This window comes from Betta splendens, chromosome 2, assembly GCF_900634795.4.
Source record: "Betta splendens chromosome 2, fBetSpl5.4, whole genome shotgun sequence".
In the NCBI taxonomy this organism is placed as follows: Eukaryota; Metazoa; Chordata; class Actinopteri; order Anabantiformes; family Osphronemidae; genus Betta; species Betta splendens.
The window spans coordinates 18,750,261-18,769,618 of record NC_040882.2 but is presented as its reverse complement, the minus strand read 5'-3'; the positions used below and the strand labels follow the sequence as shown (position 1 = coordinate 18,769,618).

Here is a 19,358-nt window from a genome sequence, read left to right as displayed (position 1 = left end):
CGGTCACGTGACTTCCGAGTTCGTCAGAAAAATAAACCACACAGGCAAGCAAAGGGCTTGTAATGAAACTGAGCAGCAAAAACGCAACTACCACTACGATTACAATGTGTAGCATACATGTTAAACGGTAATTTACCCCACAGATCAGTAAACTGATGTCATCAGACCAACCAGCCATTGTGACGCCATGAATCTAAGAGGACTCTTTCAGGACTTCAATCCCAGGTAACGCTAGCGACGACCCAATAGCTAAGCTAACTCGTTAGCTTGACTATTTGGCTAACGCTTGTAGCAGTTTTACGACCAAGTGCTGAAACTTAGTACTTTAAACCCACATAACTTTATGTATGGACTTGTGGTGCCAGTACAAATATATAGCACAACCTGCCCGTTAACCACGAGTACAGCTGCTGAAACGAAATTAACGTAAAGCTATGTGTCTAAACAAGGCCTGGTAACACGCTAGCGTTAGCTAAACAGTGTTTAGCTAAGATGTGGAGTTATGTTGACTGAAGTAGCTACAGCTGTTTCGTTTAGTACAATTTATTCACTCTGACATTGGATTTGATTATTATGATGTCCATAAAAGTCCACAAGCCTATATGTTTATAGTTCAAATAAACACAATTAACACAGATAAACAGTAAACCTTTTAATAATTGTATATCAAGCACAAAATAATGAGTGAAGGAAAAATAATAAACATGAAAGGCTGACACCAGTTATTTATGATATGCTGATAATAAATAGTATTAATTATTTATACAGTACAATCTGAATAATGTGAAAGGTCAGGGAATTAATTCTTATATAGGATTTAAGTAAGTATAAGTTTGTGCACAAGCAGGTAACTGCTGAGTTAACAGACAAAAGTAATTAAAATTACTCTTTTTAATTGTTTTAAGATTCCTAAGGTGCTATTACTATGCTATAAACATATATCTTCTTTGTCTTTGCGTATAGTTGGTGTAAGTTTAAGTGTTTCCTTGTCTTCTTTTGTAGTAAGTTCCTGATCTACTCCTGTCTGCTGCTCTTCTCCGTCTTGCTCTCCTTGAGACTGGATGGAGTCATCCAGTGGAGCTACTGGGCCGTGTTCACCCCAATATGGCTGTGGAAGCTGCTGGTCATCATCGGGGCTTCTGTGGGCACTGGAGTCTGGGCCCACAACCCCCAGTACAGGTAGGATTTATTTATTATTATTATTATTATTATTTATTTATACTGTCGGGCAGTCTCAGCATGAGGAGAACATATTGAACTCATAATAGCATACTGCAATAACAATAAATCCAGAATGGTCTTAAATCTTGAAATAAATTCAGGTGAAATTGTTGGCCAGTGTGGAGACTGATGTTGATGTTGACTGATGATGATGAGATTGTATGTTCTTTGTTAGGGCTGAAGGGGAGACCTGTGTGGAGTTCAAAGCCATGCTCATTGCAGTTGGACTCCATGTGCTGTTGCTGATGTTTGAGGTGTTGGTCTGCGACCGCGTGGAGAGGGGCACCTACTACTGTCTTCTTGTCTTCATGCCTCTCTTCTTCGTATCGCCAGTGTCTGTAGCAGCCTGTGTCTGGGGATTTCGACACGACCGTTCCCTCGAGGTAAAGAATCTGACGTGTAACTTCATCACACATATTTTCAGAATTTTCTCTGTCCTAGTGGTGGTATTCATTTACAGTAAATAGTGACATCTTACTGACTGATGCACAAGCCTTACTGACCTTTTGTGTGCATAACGTAAGCATTGTCATATGCCAAAATGCAGAATTTAAGAATTTATATTTGTTTTTTATTTGGTCTGAATTCAAAATGTCAATCAATTAGGTGAAACCCATCACTTCAGTTGACAACTGTGATTTTTCATGTGTTGAGTGTTGAACTTTTGTTCCCATCATTTCTGTCTCTTTCAGCTGGAGGTGTTGTGTTCAGTTAACATTCTCCAGTTCATCTTTATTGCTTTGAAGCTGGATGGGATCATCAGCTGGCTTTGGCTGGTGAGATGCAGTCAATGAAAACATACATAAGAAATTAGTCATTGCATGTTTTTCAAACACTACAATTCCAAATGCACTGTTTATTGTGCACTGCTTGTTATTTTACTGAACATTCTTGCATTCTTAAAATATGTTAATCAAACCTGATCAAATATAAGAGTCCTACAGTCTTCTTTTATGCTCTTTGCATTGTCTGCAGGTGGTGTGTGTCCCACTTTGGATCCTGATGTCCTTCCTGTGCCTTGTTGTCCTCTACTACATTATCTGGTCTGTCCTTTTCCTCCGCTCCATTGACATCATTGCAGAACAACGGCGAACACACATTACCATGGCAATCAGCTGGATGACCATTGTTGTACCCCTTCTCATCTTTGAAGTAAGTTTTAACAATCAGTGTTTATTGTTTTGTTTTCTCTGTTACAGAGAAAATAGTTTGAAAATGTAGGAAATATAATAATATAATATACATAGAAAACAACAGGTATATGACATTATAATTGTCACATAAAATATGGCCTCTCTACTAAATGAATCAGAACTTTACCTATTTACCTGAAATATCAAGTCATTTTAAAGTGTGTTTAAACTGTAGAGAACAGGGTTACCATAGTTACCACCTCAAACTCTTTCTTTCCAATAATTCCTGCATTCTGGCTTCTGAATGACTAAACCCACCTCATTCATGTAATGATCCAGTGTGTAGGGCAGGGATAGAGGACCAGCACACTCTGGCCTAGAGGATGGATGCCCTTTAGTGGTAACTTACAATGAGCAAGGTGGCACAGTTGACAAAATGGATCAAAACAAAACATGTTTGCTTGTTTCAGGACAAAGTGTAAATTACGTACAATCTGTGATGTCGTCTTTGTTAAACTTTGTTGTTTTGTTGTAGCCCTTCACTCACAACATGAACATGTCTCATTAGATCCTGCTGGTACACAAGCTGGATGGCCACAGTTACACGGTCAGTCTGAGCTATGTGTGCGTGTTCGTGCCCCTGTGGCTCTCTCTGCTCACACTCATGGCCACCACCTTTGGCCAGAAGGGAGGAAACCACTGTGAGTAGGCTATAAAATAAATAAATGTATAATATATCCATTGCTGCTTATTTTTTTGAGCTTTGGTCCCAGCATTGACATGTGGGTTCCGGTGTTTCTGCAGGGTGGTTCGGCATTCGTAAGGACTTCTGTCACTTTCTGCTGGAGCTCCTCCCTTTCCTGCGAGAGTACGGCAACGTGTCCTACGACCTGCAGCGCAGCGAGGACCTTGAGGCAGCTGAGGATCTGCCTGCTCCAGAGCCTCCACCAAAGATTGCCCCCGTGTTCCATAAGAAGACTGGTGTGGTGATAACACAGAGCCCCGGGAAGTACTTTGTCCCACCGCCCAAACTCTGCATCGACATGCCGGATTAACTTTATATATGGGCCGATAAGCTGGTTAGATAACCCATAAGACTGAAACAGCAGAGGATGCTGCATTTAGGTTTACTCTTCTGACATGAAAAACTTGTGAACTCTACCAGAGTAGCAGAGTACTCATTAGTGCCAGTCTGGTGGGGACTAACGGATGCAGAATCCTCACATTGCTTTCTCTGACTGTTTTGAAGTAAAGACCCCCTTGCTGAGTTCTCTTGAGGTGAAAATTATTGAACTGGTAGTTTTCACCTCTAAATTTTCACTGTGTTCCTTATTGTTTTTTTTCTTCCATTTTAAAAATGCACATTTTAAGAAAACTGACAGTGGAAGTGTGTCTAATTCACTTCTCACCTAAACTCTTTTTCTGACATGATTGAGACACAGACTCAGCTAAAGATGACTCTTGTCTTGCTTTGGGATGGGGACCATTTAAAGAGACTGTAGATTAAAACAGGGATTGTTTTACATCTGTTGGCTCTTGTTCTTACTTTTGACAAGTGGAGCGAATGAAGTTATGGGAGGCTCTGAATTGTTTTTCAGGTCTGTCTTAAAACAGCACTCACATGTATATTGAGAGTTTTAAGGACTTGATTCCTTTGTTTCATATTTACTGTGAAGTGATACCTGTCTAAAGCAACTGTGGTGTAAAACCCCCGACGAGTTGCTCACATTTGTGAGCATCTTGGTCACTTTTCTGTAAAGGTCTCAACATTAACCTTTGCAGCTTTTCTATGACTCTTCCTACAGGGAAAAAGTCTCTACTCTATCTTGTTGTCATTTTAATGGATAGACTCAGGGTTATCAAAAAGAAAATAATGAAGCTTTGAACAGTAAAACCAAATGACCAACAGTAAATGTAGACTACTTCATCTGTTTCTAACTATAGTCCTAGTACTGGAAGTAAAACCCACCCAATGCGTTTATTCAGATCAGTATCAAGGTAAAGGACACTCTCCTACATTTGTGTTGAGTTAGGAAAGTATCACTTATCTGCGAGTATGAACAGAGACATAGTTACAGCTGACAACCTTTAATGAATAAAACATGTGAGTATTGATTTTAAGACTGAGCTGAAAGCTAAAGTGGAAATGGCACCTGACTTCCCATGTGAATCGTGTGTGTGCGTATGTGTGTGTGAGAGCTTTTTGGTTAAACAACAGAGGTTTTGCAGAGACAGACCAGAGTGGAGGTGGTGGGGTTCAAGATGAACCCTGGGTACAAAGGGAAAATTAAAACGCAATCTTTCATCTCTATTAATCCTAACATTTCATTTGCACCGCTGTCATTAACACCGTGGTAACAGAAATACTCGCAACTGACTATTTGGTGATTATCCAAACTTTTTTTTTGATAGTTCACAGCCCCTACGTATGTCACTCCAAACATTTGCCTAAAAAGTTGGTGTTCAAGAATAAAAGAAAATCCCTGTGGATGTTTCTGATAAAGGCAGGTATTCAAAAAGACCCAACAGACCTACAGATTAAACCTGTGATGCACCGTGATTGTGCTGATGCTCTTGGTTTTTGGAGTGTTTTCATTTTTACTTTTACTAGATATTTTCTTTTCCCCATTAAAATCGGTCTGATTCAGTCTCTCTTTACGCTGCAGGTGGAGATACCAGGTTGCTTCTAGTCAAAGTCCACTTAAATGTAATGCATTATGTTAAACCAGGCGTATTGTACTCTGCTTAAGGCATCTGTCAAATATCGTCCGATCGTTGCTTTCTTGGGTTATTATAGAGGCCAAAAATTCTCTTTTTACATTTTTATTGTTAAATGAATTATAAATAGATTTTTCTCTTATAAGATTACCGATTACAAAGTAAAAAACAAGTTTTACAGTTTTAAGAAACACTGGATCATATTTTGTGTTGTGGCGTGTTTTCAGGTGCACAATTGCCTTCACGTTCCTTTAAGTGTTTTGAGTCCACCTGCAGTTAAGACTGTGTTGCTAAAATAGTGACATTGGCAAATGTGTGCACTGCTGTGCTGCACCCTAAAAAGTGCTTGGTAGATTATGTAACTACTTAAAATTAAATTTGTGTATGATGAATTTTATATTTATTCAACATTTTACAAATAAAAAACAGCAACTTATTTTTATATATTATTATTACATATCAACATAACTGATAAAAGACTGAACATTGTTTTAGATTTTAAATGCATTTACATTGAGGTAAGTGAGGTTGCGTTTACATCCGTCTTAAAGATGATATCTGAGTAAATATATAACCAGCTGCTATGTGTGCATGCTTTTATGACAGCGCTCCTTCTGTACAGTACAGCTGATAAACAGTCCTGCTCAGAACTGGACCCACGTTTCTGAAAAACAGAAAACTTAATATCAGTCATTCGCACAGACCCTTTGTTTACATCCGTGAGGATGTATTTTAGATGTAGCATTGTACATAAGTGGAAAAAAGCCATTTCTTTTTTGATTTTGTGATTCTCTATCTAGTTCTGCTTCACATTGCACCAACCTTTTGAGCTTTCCATATCGAATGGTTGAGAGGAGTTTCTCCTTTTCTGCTTCGCTTGCGCACTGTTCATACGTGGTCATTAGACTTAGAATGAGAGAAAGGGCAGAGTTTTTGTTAACGTTGCTCTTTCCTTTGAAATCACATTTTATATCCTCCATCCTGCTTTTACAATGAGGAAACTGTATTTGTGTTACTCTACTTGCACCAGACATAGATTGTGGGGTTTTGTGCGATTGTGTAGTGTAGTTGAGTGGTAGGAATGTCTGTGTGTGTGTGTGTGTGTGTGTGTGTGTGTGTGTGTGTGTGTGTGTGTGTGTGTGTGTGTGTTACCTCTGTGGGGTGCTGTAATGCTCCAGTATAGCTGCAGCCTTGTCTCCAGACAAACCACTGATCTGCATCAACTGTCTGGCAAATACTTCTCTCACTGTCTGACACTGAAGAGCAAAAGAGGGAAATTATTATTTTTTATATGACTAGAAAGACACAAGTGACAAAGGTGAGTCTTTATCTGCAGAGAGAGAGAGGGATTGAGATCCCATTGATTGAAGTAAAGAGCAGTAAATGAGTTTCAGGAGGAAAGTCACTGACAGCTTATATACACTTTCCTTATTGTGTGATCACTGGATGTTTTACATTAGAATTCAAATACAGCATTTTCCAGCAATGCAATCACACAGTTCACCTCGTCCAAAGTAAAAACTGGTTACTTAGTTACTAATGTACCTTGTTTTTCATTGCACCATGGTTAAACTCGGCAAATGACATAAGAGAGCAGAATGGGGTCCCTCCCTCCCCCTTTTCAGCCTCAGCATCACCCTCCAGCTCTCTGGAGCGACAGATCAGCGTTTTATTCTGAAATCAGAAAATGTTAACAGCACAAATCACAGACTGACACAGAGACAGACATCACTGTGATCACACACACACACACACACACACACACACACACACACACACACACACACACACACACACACACACACACACACACACACACACACACACACCTGGTACAGCTTAGTCAGGTAGCGCGTCATGACAGTGAGGTAGGCTGCTGACTCTCTTACATCTTGAACTCGCTTCACAAAAAAGCCATCGACCACCTAAAAACACGGTTCACACACGAACACAAAACACTTGACCCTCAATGATTACTTCAGCAATTATTCAGCAACATAACATAAGAATAATAAACATAATAATTGTCCTCTGCTTATCTATTTCTAAATAGTTTTTTTTCCAGCTCTGATTTCAATCAGTCAAGTAACATTAAAGACTATCTGTCCACCATCCAACTGAGTGGTGTACTGTACCTGTGTGTTGACTATGGCCTGCTGCAGGGTGGCTTCAGGTAAACTCAGGTGAGACGCAGCTTTCCCATGCTCCTCTACCAGATAGATGGGCCTGCGGAGACCACACCTCTTGATTCGAAACTGATTCAATGCAAAGAGTGTAAAGGTTAAATTATGCACAGCCCATAACATAAAAGTAGACTTGTGTTATTGTCGTTTAACTAATCATTGTAGATTCACATAGAACCGTGAACACCTGACTACATCACACCAACCTTCTGTTCCCTGAAGCGTCCATCGATGATGCTACCACACAGATCGTCCATTCTTTTCCTCTCAATAATGTAATCAAGAACAAGTTCTCTGCCAACAGGAGCTCGCAACTGACCTGGAATAAAAAACACAAAACTAAACAAAACCACTAAAATGACTTACAATTCTAGTAGTGTATGCACGTGCCACCAATGAAGCTTTGGTTGAGATGGTTTCCAGGGTTTATGGATTACTGAATGGGCCCAATGAGAGAATGGGACTTAATTGTTTGACATTTTGTTCTCTTAAAGCCAAAATATATAATGTTTGAGGTAGATTTGCCAAGATTTGCAATATGTACTTTGCAGCTTTATTCTGATTCTGTTCACACACTTTGTCCTTCTTTTATAGTTGTTTTCTTCAGATTTTTCCTACCTGGCACAGGTACAAGTTTTTCCCTGGCTACCCACAGGAAGTCTCCAACGCTGAGCTTTCTGACATCAAAATTCACTCCATTTCTTTGAAGTTCTTTGACCAGCTCCTGTTTGCAGTGGTGGCTCCCACTGCACAAACAGATGTCTTTTAATGTAAAGGTCCACATGTAGAGAAGAAACTTATTTCCACGTGAATAACACAACAAAAATGTGGGTCCCACTAGAACATGTTACCCTGTTGTCTCAATGAAGTCAACACACAGGATGATCTCATAGGTTCCTGGTTGGAGACATCCTCCATTGAGCTTTTTGCTCGCAGCCTGTGAAGCCTGGGATTTTCCTGCAGGACTCCTCTCCTCCACCCCAGATCCTGTCTTGGTGGCACAGGTCAGTCTCTCTGTGGGGCTGGAAAGACAAATATTTGTTCAATCAAAGATAAAGATCAGACAAAAGACAAGAATTTACCGATCCTGTGTCTACTCACTCTGTTCTGCCCTCTTCTTTCTCGTCATCATCTTCATCACTAACAGTAAGATCCACAACCGCTTCTCCCACCGCCTCCTCCTCCTCTGCTTCTTCACTGTGAAATTCTGAGGCAACTCTTGTCCCCTGTTCTACTGATTGTAGTCGCGCTGCCAAAGAAAGACCCTCTTCTGTTAGGGAATACCTGAGTTAGAAAACAAACAGGCGATAATACACACATTACAAAGCTTCAAACACTAATATCAATGATCTGCATGATCATAGGCAGGTAAAGTTTAAACCTACTACTGCAGTGATGAGCAGAAGAGCACAGTGTATAAAGCCAAATGTGGATAATAAACAGAAAACATTTCCAGACCAGAAACAGGTTTTAGTTCTATATAGTTTAGAACATGTGAGTTAACCGTTCGGTTGTAGGGCTGACCAGGGGTATAAGGATTCAGTCAACCAACCCCAGAAGACAATGCACAAAAGTAAATGAGCAGGGATGCAAACCAGCTGATCCACACACTAGACTGGAGTTTTAGCTGTATCCTGTGTGTGTGTCTTTTCATGCTTCTTGTCTACCTTGCAGGGTTATGACTCTTTATCACCAGGTTCTTCTGAATGAGCGTGCTGACAGAAGACCAGGCCGTGTACTTACTGCCAAGATCTGGCTACAGAGACACAAAATACAAGGTCAGTTCAAAAGTAAATGTGATAATGAGGTGTTATTAAGGATCTTTCACCTACCACAGTAAAGGATTTATCACAGAGAAGCTGAGCTTCAGATTGTAGTTCCATTTTAAACATATAACCTTTGCCACCTGGGATCTGCAGAAGCAATAATAATAACAATAACAATAACAATAACAATAACAATAATAATAATAACGTTTGATTTGCATTATTCCTCCCAGAATTACTTGTAGATATTCAGACGTAATGTACCTGTGATTCTCTGAAAAGGGTCAGTAGGACAGCGTAACCCCCCGACCTCTGCTGAGGCACATACTCCCTGTTCTTCTTCCTCCCCCCTCCTCTTTTAGGCTTAGTTGGCTCCTCTGTAGCATTTGTCTACACAGGAAGATGGAAAATCCAGGAAATTCCATAATGTTTTAAACAATGTTAAAACAAACGGACAATAACAGTCACCGGAGGTAACTGGAGCAGAATTAAGACTTTTTATGAAAACTATTAAAACCTTTGATGCTATACATGTAGATCCTATAATTTCTTATAGTTGTGCACAGTGAGGCAATCTCAGACACACTATGTCACACTGTCATTACCTTTTTAGAGGGAGCTGAGCTGTTGTTATCTGCTCCACCAGGAGGGGGCGCTCTACTAGTGAGAGACTGAATAGGAGCCTCTCCTGAAAGAAAGATGGAAAACTGATATTGTATATAGACTAATTACTTTGCATATTTTTAAACGTTGATACTTTCAGGTTGCAGTGTTCCATTATCATAACTATCAATCTAGTATTTCCTCTGTTGATACCATTTTCTCATCATATAGTCCATTTCACAGTCTCCACATTGAAATGTACCCTTTCACTGACTTTGTTGTGAATTTTCAGCCATAATGTTTTAGCATGCTGCTCCACAAAATCCCAATATCCTTCAGTGAATATGTTAATGCAAACATCCATTATTTACCGTTTTCCCTATAGTGACGCTGCAGTTTCTCATCCAGTATCTTACAAATGCCGTCTCCAAAGTTCTGGAGGATCTTTGCTTCTTTGGCGTTTCGTAGCGGCAATGGATATTTATTCAAAGAGTTGATGGCCTGGTGAAAAGGGAAACATAGGTATGTTATATAATAAGTATGTAATGCAGGTGCTCCTTGTATGTATCACTGTGAAATACAACCCTGTTTGTGGAAAATGAGTTGAGTTCCGTTTAATGACATTACCAGTGACCTTTGTTATTACTTTGTCTTGTAATCATCGCTACATAAAGCATGTCCTTCTCTCCACCCAGTTTTATGTGTGTGCTCAGGCTTTGTTGGCAAACAGCTGGAGCAGGTGTTTAGCGGCCCGTTACCTTTTGGTACGTGTACTGCGTCTTCAGACCTTTCTCCTTTGCCTCGTCTCGGAGCTCGGTGAGCCACTTGAGGAACAGCGGGTTCGGGCACGAGGGCAGGGGGCGTTTCCGACCCAAACGGACCGGCTCCGAATTTGGCATCCTTTTGTATCAAGCGACAAAAAAGCGGTGATAACACGTGACATGCCCCAGTTTTCCCAACATGGACCAGATCAATAACGTTACAAGGCTTTAGCCATAACAAGCTAACGTTAAAGTTAGCAAACTAGAATAAAAAATATAAAAGAAGTCAAGACGTTAGAAAATGTAACGGTGATCTAAGTAATGTTTGCTCCTCGTAGCGTTTACTACTACTTTGTCTTTGTAAAGTTCCAACAACCGATGGCGCCTTGTTTTCAAGAAAAACCTCACTTCCGTGTTGACGAAAGTCTTCTTCTTCTTCTTCCTTTGCGCTGAACGGCGGCGTGCATCCCGATTGTTGCACTACCGCCCCCTGGCGATTTCTCCAACGCTCATTCTTTTCCCTAACACAGTAACATTTAAAGTCTTAAACAAGGCCTCCATCCCTCTCTCTTACCCTCCAGGTTCTAATACACTCCTCAAACACACATCTTTCATTCCTGCTGCCCTCATGCTCCTCATCATTCCTTCCATTTCCCTCCTGTACTTGTCATGGTTCATTATAACATGTTCCACTCCCTCCACCTCATCCACATGTCTCTCCATCAACCATAAGGTGCTGGTCACATACGTGTGCCCAGTTCTTAACCTACTTATAACCTGCTCTCTTCTCCCCCGTCCACCTAGTCCTCACCTACCCCCACATTCCTATTGATATTGTAAAGCTTCTGTCCTTTACCCTCTTTATCCCAACCATCCTGCTACTATTTCACAATATTCAACCTCACTATGCTTTTCCCTTCACTTTTTGATAATTTAACATGTTCTATAACCTCCTCCTGCTCTGTTGTTCTTTTCACCACCCTATCCACCCACTCGCTCCCTTTAATACCCACATGGCCCGGAACCCACATCATCACGATCTCCCTGCTACTGTTCCTACTTAATAAGTCCATAACATCCAATAACACCTCCTGATGGTCTGAAGACACCCCTTTTACTTCATATCAACTATATGTCATAGAAGTCCCAAACAGCATTAAACTCCTCAGCTTGCCTATTCCCTCCTCCAGCCCCAACTCCTCCCTCACCTCTTTCTGCCTCCATATGGGACTTTTATGAATGTAATGATGCTTTTACACCTCCATCTCACCAACACCCACCTCTCTTGCCCAAACCCTTTCACCCAAAGCTTTCCACCCCTACTTTGTCCCGCTCGTTGACGACGTGATCATGCACTTCAAAATGTTTGCCTGAGCAGCGACCTCTAGCGGTGGAAATAGCAATTACACCGACGTAATGCTCAGGATAATGCAAAAAAAAATAAAAAACATTTAAACAAAAAACTAATTAATTCATTTAAAGGCATTTTTAGTCTGATACAAACCTCAACACAAAATCAGAAGCGTGAATCTTGAATGCGTAAGTTTCATAGCTTATCTTTTTTAGTCAAAGGTCATTCTGCCATGGCTAAAAAATAAGGACAAACCTAAAATCACAATAACGTCAGAAATCAACCACAGCAATAAATTAGAACACCAACCAGAATAAATCTAACCTTTACTCTGTCTCTGAGTAAAGGCTTTGTTTTGCCCTTGTGTATGGATTGACATGTGATATAACTGTACGTGATTTGGTTTAGTCATCCGCTGGGCGGTGTCAATAACCACACGGCTTTCAGCCTTTCTGAGCACAGTCAGCGCCAGTTAACTGTGAGACCGTTATACAGCTGTCACCTGAATCCACCTCCCTGTATCCCCAGGGTGAAGGCAGCCTGGAATCCTCCAACAAGACCCGACAGAGACCAGGAATCCAACCTCACCCTCCCGGCCGCCGCTTGTGTCTTTCCTAAGCGCACACAGACACACACACACACACAGCAGTTTCCTTTCGTGTGCTCAGGCCGTGCGAGGCGCCACCGTAACGCATTATTCCCTCAGTCATGGTGTGTAACAGTCAATCCTCCAACAAGCAGCATTTGGGATTGAGCATTAATCTATTGTTTTAGCTGATTTAAAAGGCGGCTGTGATAACCACACATGGAGATGATCCGTGGACTCACTACACGAACCAGTGGTTTCGACAAACGATCCATTGGGTTCATTCTTCCCATGGTTTCACACCTGGGTTCTACTTAATAATGAAAGCTTAACTTTATTTATCCTCCCACAAAAATTGACGCATTTTGCATTCAACCCATTCCCTTGGGGAGCAGTGAGCAGCCACAGTGCAGCGCCCAGGGAGTGTTGCTCAAGGACACACCTGGTAGAGGCTCTGCCTACCGAGCTACCAGGTGCTACTGTATGACGTCCACTGTTGCTTCTCAACCACTGTAAACCCTCAGAACCTCACGTTGACTCAGAAGGTGAAACTAATATTTATTTTTTCATATAACGCATAAAATCAACACAAAGTCCATTTACAGTACAGGATGTAGACTGACAAAAAGACGACTGACTTAGTGAAATATATTACTCCCTTTAATGAATAAGTGAAGCATCTGATGTTTGCACTGTACAAAAAGCCCAGAGGTAACATTCATAAGCAACATAAAAGCAGAAACATGCAGGTATATGCAGGATAACGAGCTCAGTCCCAATAAAAAATATATATTATTAAAGTCAGGAACTTCTTGGGTGCCTTGTTTCCTGTACAGCACTTTATTATACACACACACACACACACACCCTCATCCATTCATAAATATGTACCTATCTACATGAAGTACTTTACACTGTAATCTGACTCATCCTTCCTCTATCGTTACAGTCCCACGTGTGCACGCCTCCATCCCTCCTGCCTCCAGCTCCTCGTCTACTGTCCCGCTGACCCCGTGGTGTCGTCGCTGTCGCCTCCCAGGGGGGAGCCCGGCGCCGAGCCCTCCTCCCGCTCCCCCTCCTCCCGCTCCCTGCCGCCCGCCCGCCTCGCGGCCTTGCCCTTCAGCAGGGGGCTGTCGGGGTGGAGCGCGTGCAGGTGCAGCAGCAGCTCGTCCTGGGCTCCCGCCGTGTGGCCGCACTCCTCGCACACGTACAGCTTGTTGCGGCGCTCCTTGTAGGCGTACTTCAGCGTGATGCTGTGGATCTTCTTCATGTGGGACTCCAGCGAGCAGCGCTGGGTGAAGGCCTTGTCACAGAGGGTGCACTTGTACGGACGCACTCCTGTTGGACATTCAAACGTCAGCAGAGTCCTTAAATTCTGTGTGCGTGTGTGTGTGTGTGTGTGTGTGTGTGTGTGTGTGTGTGTGTGTGTGTGTGTGTGTGTGTGTGTGTGTGTGTGTGTGTGTGTGTCCGTCCACCTGTGTGCGTGCGGACGTGTCGCTTGAGGTCGAAGGTGTCGTTGAAGCCTTTGCCGCAGAAGCTGCACAGGTGCCTCTTGGTATCGCTGTGACACTTGACGTGTCTGTTCAACATGCGCTGGTACTGGAACGTCTTCTGACACACCTGCACACACACACACACACACACACAGAAACAAAACATGAACAGGCACATTAGCGTCTTCCCCATAATGAGATTTGTGAATGTTCTACATCCTGTTCTGTCCACATCCACTTCTTCTTTGCAGCCTTTATAGGTTCACTACTTTGCTCAATCTGCTCATTCGCAGGACTGAGGCCAGTAATTCTGCTTTTGCTCAACCGGGCAAGGACTTCATCACATGGTGAATGTGGGCCTACCTGACACACAAAGCCTCCGGCCGTCCCCAGCGGCGGGCTCTGGCTCTGCCCCGGGGACCTGCTCATCGTGGAGACCGCCTCCGCGGGGGGAGGGGGCGACGGCAGAGGCGCTGGCATCAGGGCGGCGTGGGGGGTCGGGGATGGAGGGGCCGGGGAGGGGGGGGAGACAGAGCGGGAGAGAGGGAGGCGGAGGGGCAGGAGCGGAGGGCGGCTCGCCTGTAGTCACCTGTGGGGGGCACAGATCACCCTTCTGTCAGTTTTAATGTCGTTCTAATGCAAGTGATTATTATTATGATTGATGATTATTCCCTCACCTTCATTTTGGATCTGAAGTACGTGGCGCCGCCCTGCGACCTCCTCCTGACGTCCGACCTGCCCTCGGGCGCCGGCGCCGCCGCCGCCGGGCCGTGCGGCCGGCCCAGCGCCGTGCTGGACGGCAGCTCGGCGTGCGTCTGGGCCTCGGACGCGCTGTGCTTGGTGAGGCAGAGCGGAGCGGCCTCCGCGGGGCTGGCTTCAGCCTCCATCAGCACCAACGACGGGAAGATGGAGACTGGAAGGAGAGGGCGAGAGGAAGCGTTACTTCCTGTCCCGAAGCTTCTCTCAAAATAGACTCGGTGTGAAGATATGCAGCTTATTTTATTTATACAGCACGTTAAAACACAAATAAGTTGACCAAGTGCTTTACACCCTATAGTTCAGACAGGGCGGTAATGAGTTGAAGCCACTGAGCGAGAACAGAAAAAGCAAAGGTAGAGTGTCACAACCTGCAGTGCTTCATATTTGCACAATCTCTCAATTAGCCAACACGCGAAGCTCCGTTCGTGTGTGTGTGTGTGTGTGTGTGTGCGCACATTTGACCTATTGTTTAAGGGACTTATTTAACACGCGTACACACACACACACACACACACACACACACACACACACACACACACACACACACACACACACACACACACACACACACACACACACACACACACATCAGCATTACAGTTAAACCTGCCAGACCAGACGGTCTTGCAGCACCAGCTCTGTACCTTCCTCAAACAATCCGCCTCCACAGGGCTGAAAGTGTGTGTGTGTGTGTGTGTGTGTGTGTGTGTGTGTGTGTGTGTGTGTGTGTGTGGGAGAGACCGCACTACAACAAAACAGCGCTGGACGAGGGGCAGAGCGATGTCTGAGTTTAGAAACCACTGATCCTCCAACGTTGGTACAGGTGTGTGTGCCTTTTCATATTCAGCTTGACCAAAAGCAAATGTGGCTCCACCCAGTGAAGACAATGAATCAGTTGAGTCTGTAGGGCCTCAATCTGATAAGACTCAAATGTAGGATGCAAATGAAGCCCTGCAGTAAACTTTGGAGATGACAGGCCGTAACGGCCGGCGCGGAGTGGGACCAGCTGAGGTAACGGTACACTGTGCGACTCACACACGGCACCGTGTCCGACCCAACGCCAGCGGCCGGACCCTCTTCATCCTCACAGGAGCTCAGAGTTTAGCAGCAAAGGCTGTCAGTTTAACGCACAGACGAGGCCGGGTCCGGAGGTCAGTGCAGAAAGGGTGATTTGCAGAGATGGCTTCTAATCAAGGTGTGTGTGTGTGTGTGTGTGTGTGTGTGTGTGTGTGTGTGTGTGTGTGTGTGTGTGTGTGTGTGTGTGGATGAGATACTTTTGCCCTATGTGTTTATAAAATCTTTCCTAATTACTCCTGGGTGGCGATAGTTTCTGTGGCGACTGCTGGCTGGACATTCAATCTCGTCTCGTATTGTTTGTTCACCCCCTCCTTCCCCCTCACTACTGAATGAAGTGTGTGTGTGTGTGTGTGTGTGTGTGTGTGTGTGTGTGTGTGTGTGTGTGTGTGTGTGTGTGTGTGTGTGTGTGTGTGTGTGTGTGTGTGTGTGTGCGCATCGAGGAGGTGGGGTGAGGGGACTGGACAGACAGAAACAAGGAAGCGCTGCTCTTTGGGCCCTTTAATATTTTCTCGCCAACCGTTCGCTCAGCTGGAACAAAGAGTCAACAACGGGCCGATAACTTTATCAAACGCAGGGTGTGTGTGTGTTTGCTGAAGGCGTATGCAGCAGCAGCAGCAGCAGCAGCAGCAAACTGTCTGTAGGGTCCGTTACATTTCTGCTTTCCACCAATGACCATGAACTTAGCAGCAGTTCCTGTAATAACAGTCTGACATTTCAGGAGATCATTATAATTAAATTCGTCCCTATTGTGACGAGGTTCGCGTGATACGATCGATGTCGCTTCAGCGCTCGACACAACTGGGAACAGGGTGAACCAGCTGGAGCAGTCGTGTCTGATGGAGAGAATGCGCTGGTCCTGCTACAACCACCTGACGTGTCACCTGGCCGGAAGGACCCTAAGCTGGCTTTTATTTTGGCGGGTGTCCCCGCTGCAGCAGAACGATCCTTTCACCTCATGAGCCGTTTTCATGCTGCTGCGACTGGGTTTCGGGTTTTAGTGAGTCGTCTCCCGATTTCCTGTCGCAACCAAAGATAATCACGACCGCAGCCGAGGAGGCCACGTTCTCCGGTTGTGCAGTTGTGTTTGGCTGGAAATCACAGGTATACAGAGCTTGTTGGACGAGATTTGCATCTCGGGGCCTATTTTTTTAACGTAACCTTATCTTTATCCTCTCATCTCCTTGGCAAAAAAGGCAATTATCCAAAGAGACAAGCTGGTTTTCCTAAAATCAAATCAGCCTAAACACTTCTAATAAAATAAAATGTCTCATGACGGTGTTTGATTAATGTTACTTCTGATCTCCCATTAACCAGCTGCTGAACGATGTGACCCATAATTCACAGTGTTTTGTGGAGGCTGATTGAGACGGTCCTCAACAAACGGGGAAATAAAAAACAGAAAAAAATCTGCTCACACCTAAATATTTTACACAAATATTCAACACGCTGGTTACAATTATCATAGTTTGCTGGGTGTGTGTGTTTGTGTGTCTTTATGTAAGACACGACACACGTCAGGCAGGTACATCAAGTAACGGCACATACCAGAGTTTAGCTGAGACCGTTGCTGGGTTTGGTAAGGAGTGTTAACTATGCGTAATTACGCACGGCCGCTTTGCAGCTTTTTTTAAGAACTTATGAGAAATAATATATTTTTCATGAAAATGACTTTATTCTAACGGAATAGAACACGGTTCATGTCTTGGGTTTATAAGTTTAACGTTTCACTCGCAGTCAGTGTTTTACAAGGTCGCCGTAATAGTTTCATTTTCTTTGCGTAAAAAGCGGTCAAAGGCCTGAGGTACTTGTGTGTACTTATATTTAGAGTGAATGTGATTATTTCACGCTGTTCATTCACTTATTAGTCTTAACGTCCTTTCAAACGCCCTTCGAAAATAACGAAGATTCAGTTCATTCAAGTGTTTCGGTTTCAGACTCGAGAGAGGATGTAAAAGTCAATGATTAAAAGGTAACGGTGATGAGCTGAGGGGAAACACACACACACACACACACACACACACACACACACACACACACACACACACAGGGGGGGAGGGTGAGCGACACACAGCTTGCGTTTAGGGTGTAGTCCGTTACTTGTTATCTGATACCGATGTGGTCTTACAATAAAAAAAATCCGCCGATGGCAACAATGGGGATTGTTCTGGGGGAGAGAGGGGGAGATAGAAAAGGGGACGCGGGTTAAGAGGTGGGTTTGTCATTTTAATGTAAGGTCGGCGGCAAAAGCTTAAGTCGAGACAACAACTAAACCTTGACACTTAACGCACGTCAGCTCTTACGGCGTTCAGTTCGTTCAGCCTAATCAGGAAACATTGGTTAATGGGGCCATAATGTCAACACGCTGTGACAGAGCCGTTATTCCATTACACGCGTTGACTCCACATTTAGCCCATATATATTTATTTACACATGCCAGAGAAACTCAAATCGTGTTTTCTAAATCGGAAACCTGCATGGATTCAACTGCGTTTGTTTAGAGTTGAATCACTTTTTGCAGAAAATATCTCCGGTCTGTATTTGAGCTTATTTAATTAAGGGCTCAGCCGAACAAGGAAGAAAGCCGCAATCATGGGTTGAAGGTCGGTATGTGACAGCTACGGAGTGTGATAAGTTTATAGGCCCCAACAAACACCAGAGCTGCTGCATGACTGATATGAAAACAAAAGGTGCAACTACGAGAACCTTAAGGTTTTAAAATGCACTTTGCGTCACACGTCGTTTCTGTGAACTACTGGTCGGTCATCAAAGCCGAATTTAATTTATTGGCCACTTTATTTTGGCGCAAATTAAACAACATTTGGGCCAAACGGCACCAAAATGCGCAGCTGCCCACCGAACGCGGGCTCCTTCGCCGCGGCCCGCGGTGCTTCCCGTTATTCGGTGGCCCCTGAGTGCAGCCGCCCCGTTACAATCACTTCCATCACCCGCGCCCGCCACGCTGACAAATCCCGCTCGACGCGGGGCCCACACGCCGAAACACGCAACTCTCTGCGCACACGCGCAGAGCAGACGCGGCAGAAGCCGCCATTCCTCGCCTTTTGTCCGCGTTTCCCGGCGGCGGCCGTGGACTCACCTGGGATGTAGACGTCCCCTCGCTCGTGATCGGGGAGCTCGCTCCAGTTCCGCTTTCCCGGCGACGCATTCGTCTTCTTCACCAAAAAGGCCCTCGGCATGTTTGATTGTGCGCCCGTTCCTCCGACGCAGTTGCGACGACGCCGGTAATTTCCAAAGAAAAGTTACAGGAGCGGAAAGCTCCGAAGTGGGACGAAAAATGGAAGGAGTCTGTCCCCCCTTTTCTCCTTCCTCCTCGCTCCTCCGCTCGTTTCGCAAGATGTGGAGTGTTTTATTTCCCTGCGTCCCCTCGCGCGCCTCGTTGTAAACCTGCTCCGCGTCCTCTCGTTGAGCCGATAAGTAAAGAAAAGTCTTCTCGGCGTCGGAACAGGTGAGTCCTCTCAGGTGAGCGAACCCGACAGGTAAAGACGAACCTCCGCCTTCAGCGCCGGATAACGGGAGTGCGTGTGTGCGTGTGTGTGCGTGTGTGTGTGTGTGTGTGTGTGTGGGTGGCAGGAAAAAAAAAACGGCAGATATTCCTGATCTCACACACGCTGCCGACGGAGGTGGGTCAAGAAGCAGCACAGGTACTCATTTAAAAGCAGGAAACGGGCCCCAGCGCGCATGCGCCGCAG

At 44.3% G+C, this 19,358-nt stretch overlaps 3 protein-coding genes across 3 annotated transcripts; 1 reads left to right on the top strand and 2 right to left on the bottom strand.

The window, feature by feature from the left end:
* Window positions 1-29: 29 nt before the first annotated feature.
* Window positions 30-3,879, top strand: tmem185 (transmembrane protein 185). The gene is made up of 7 exons (XM_029139008.3): window positions 30-225; window positions 1,003-1,179; window positions 1,397-1,604; window positions 1,914-1,997; window positions 2,197-2,373; window positions 2,923-3,055; window positions 3,159-3,879. Exons 1-7 carry the CDS (start codon window positions 188-190, stop codon window positions 3,407-3,409), a joined length of 1,068 nt encoding a protein of 355 aa, XP_028994841.1. The 5' UTR covers window positions 30-187; the 3' UTR covers window positions 3,410-3,879.
* A 1,570-nt stretch (window positions 3,880-5,449) lies between these two features.
* mus81 (MUS81 structure-specific endonuclease subunit) lies at window positions 5,450-10,815 on the bottom strand. The gene is made up of 16 exons (XM_029138994.3): window positions 10,383-10,815; window positions 9,996-10,125; window positions 9,627-9,709; window positions 9,286-9,411; window positions 9,088-9,168; window positions 8,923-9,011; window positions 8,357-8,539; window positions 8,107-8,277; window positions 7,874-8,001; window positions 7,462-7,574; window positions 7,208-7,327; window positions 6,902-6,997; window positions 6,618-6,746; window positions 6,225-6,328; window positions 5,895-5,978; window positions 5,450-5,736 (listed from the first exon to the last, which is right to left on the bottom strand). The coding sequence occupies exons 1-16, from the start codon at window positions 10,521-10,523 to the stop codon at window positions 5,670-5,672; spliced, it is 1,845 nt and encodes a 614-aa protein (XP_028994827.1). The 5' UTR covers window positions 10,524-10,815; the 3' UTR covers window positions 5,450-5,669.
* Window positions 10,816-12,964: 2,149 nt separating this feature from the next.
* Window positions 12,965-19,293, bottom strand: ovol1a (ovo-like zinc finger 1a). The gene is given in 6 exon segments (XM_029137182.2): window positions 12,965-13,660; window positions 13,798-13,942; window positions 14,179-14,352; window positions 14,354-14,404; window positions 14,493-14,728; window positions 18,746-19,293. Coding segments are annotated over 6 exon segments (1,050 nt in total). The 5' UTR covers window positions 18,846-19,293; the 3' UTR covers window positions 12,965-13,316.
* Between the last annotated feature and the right edge of the window lie 65 nt (window positions 19,294-19,358).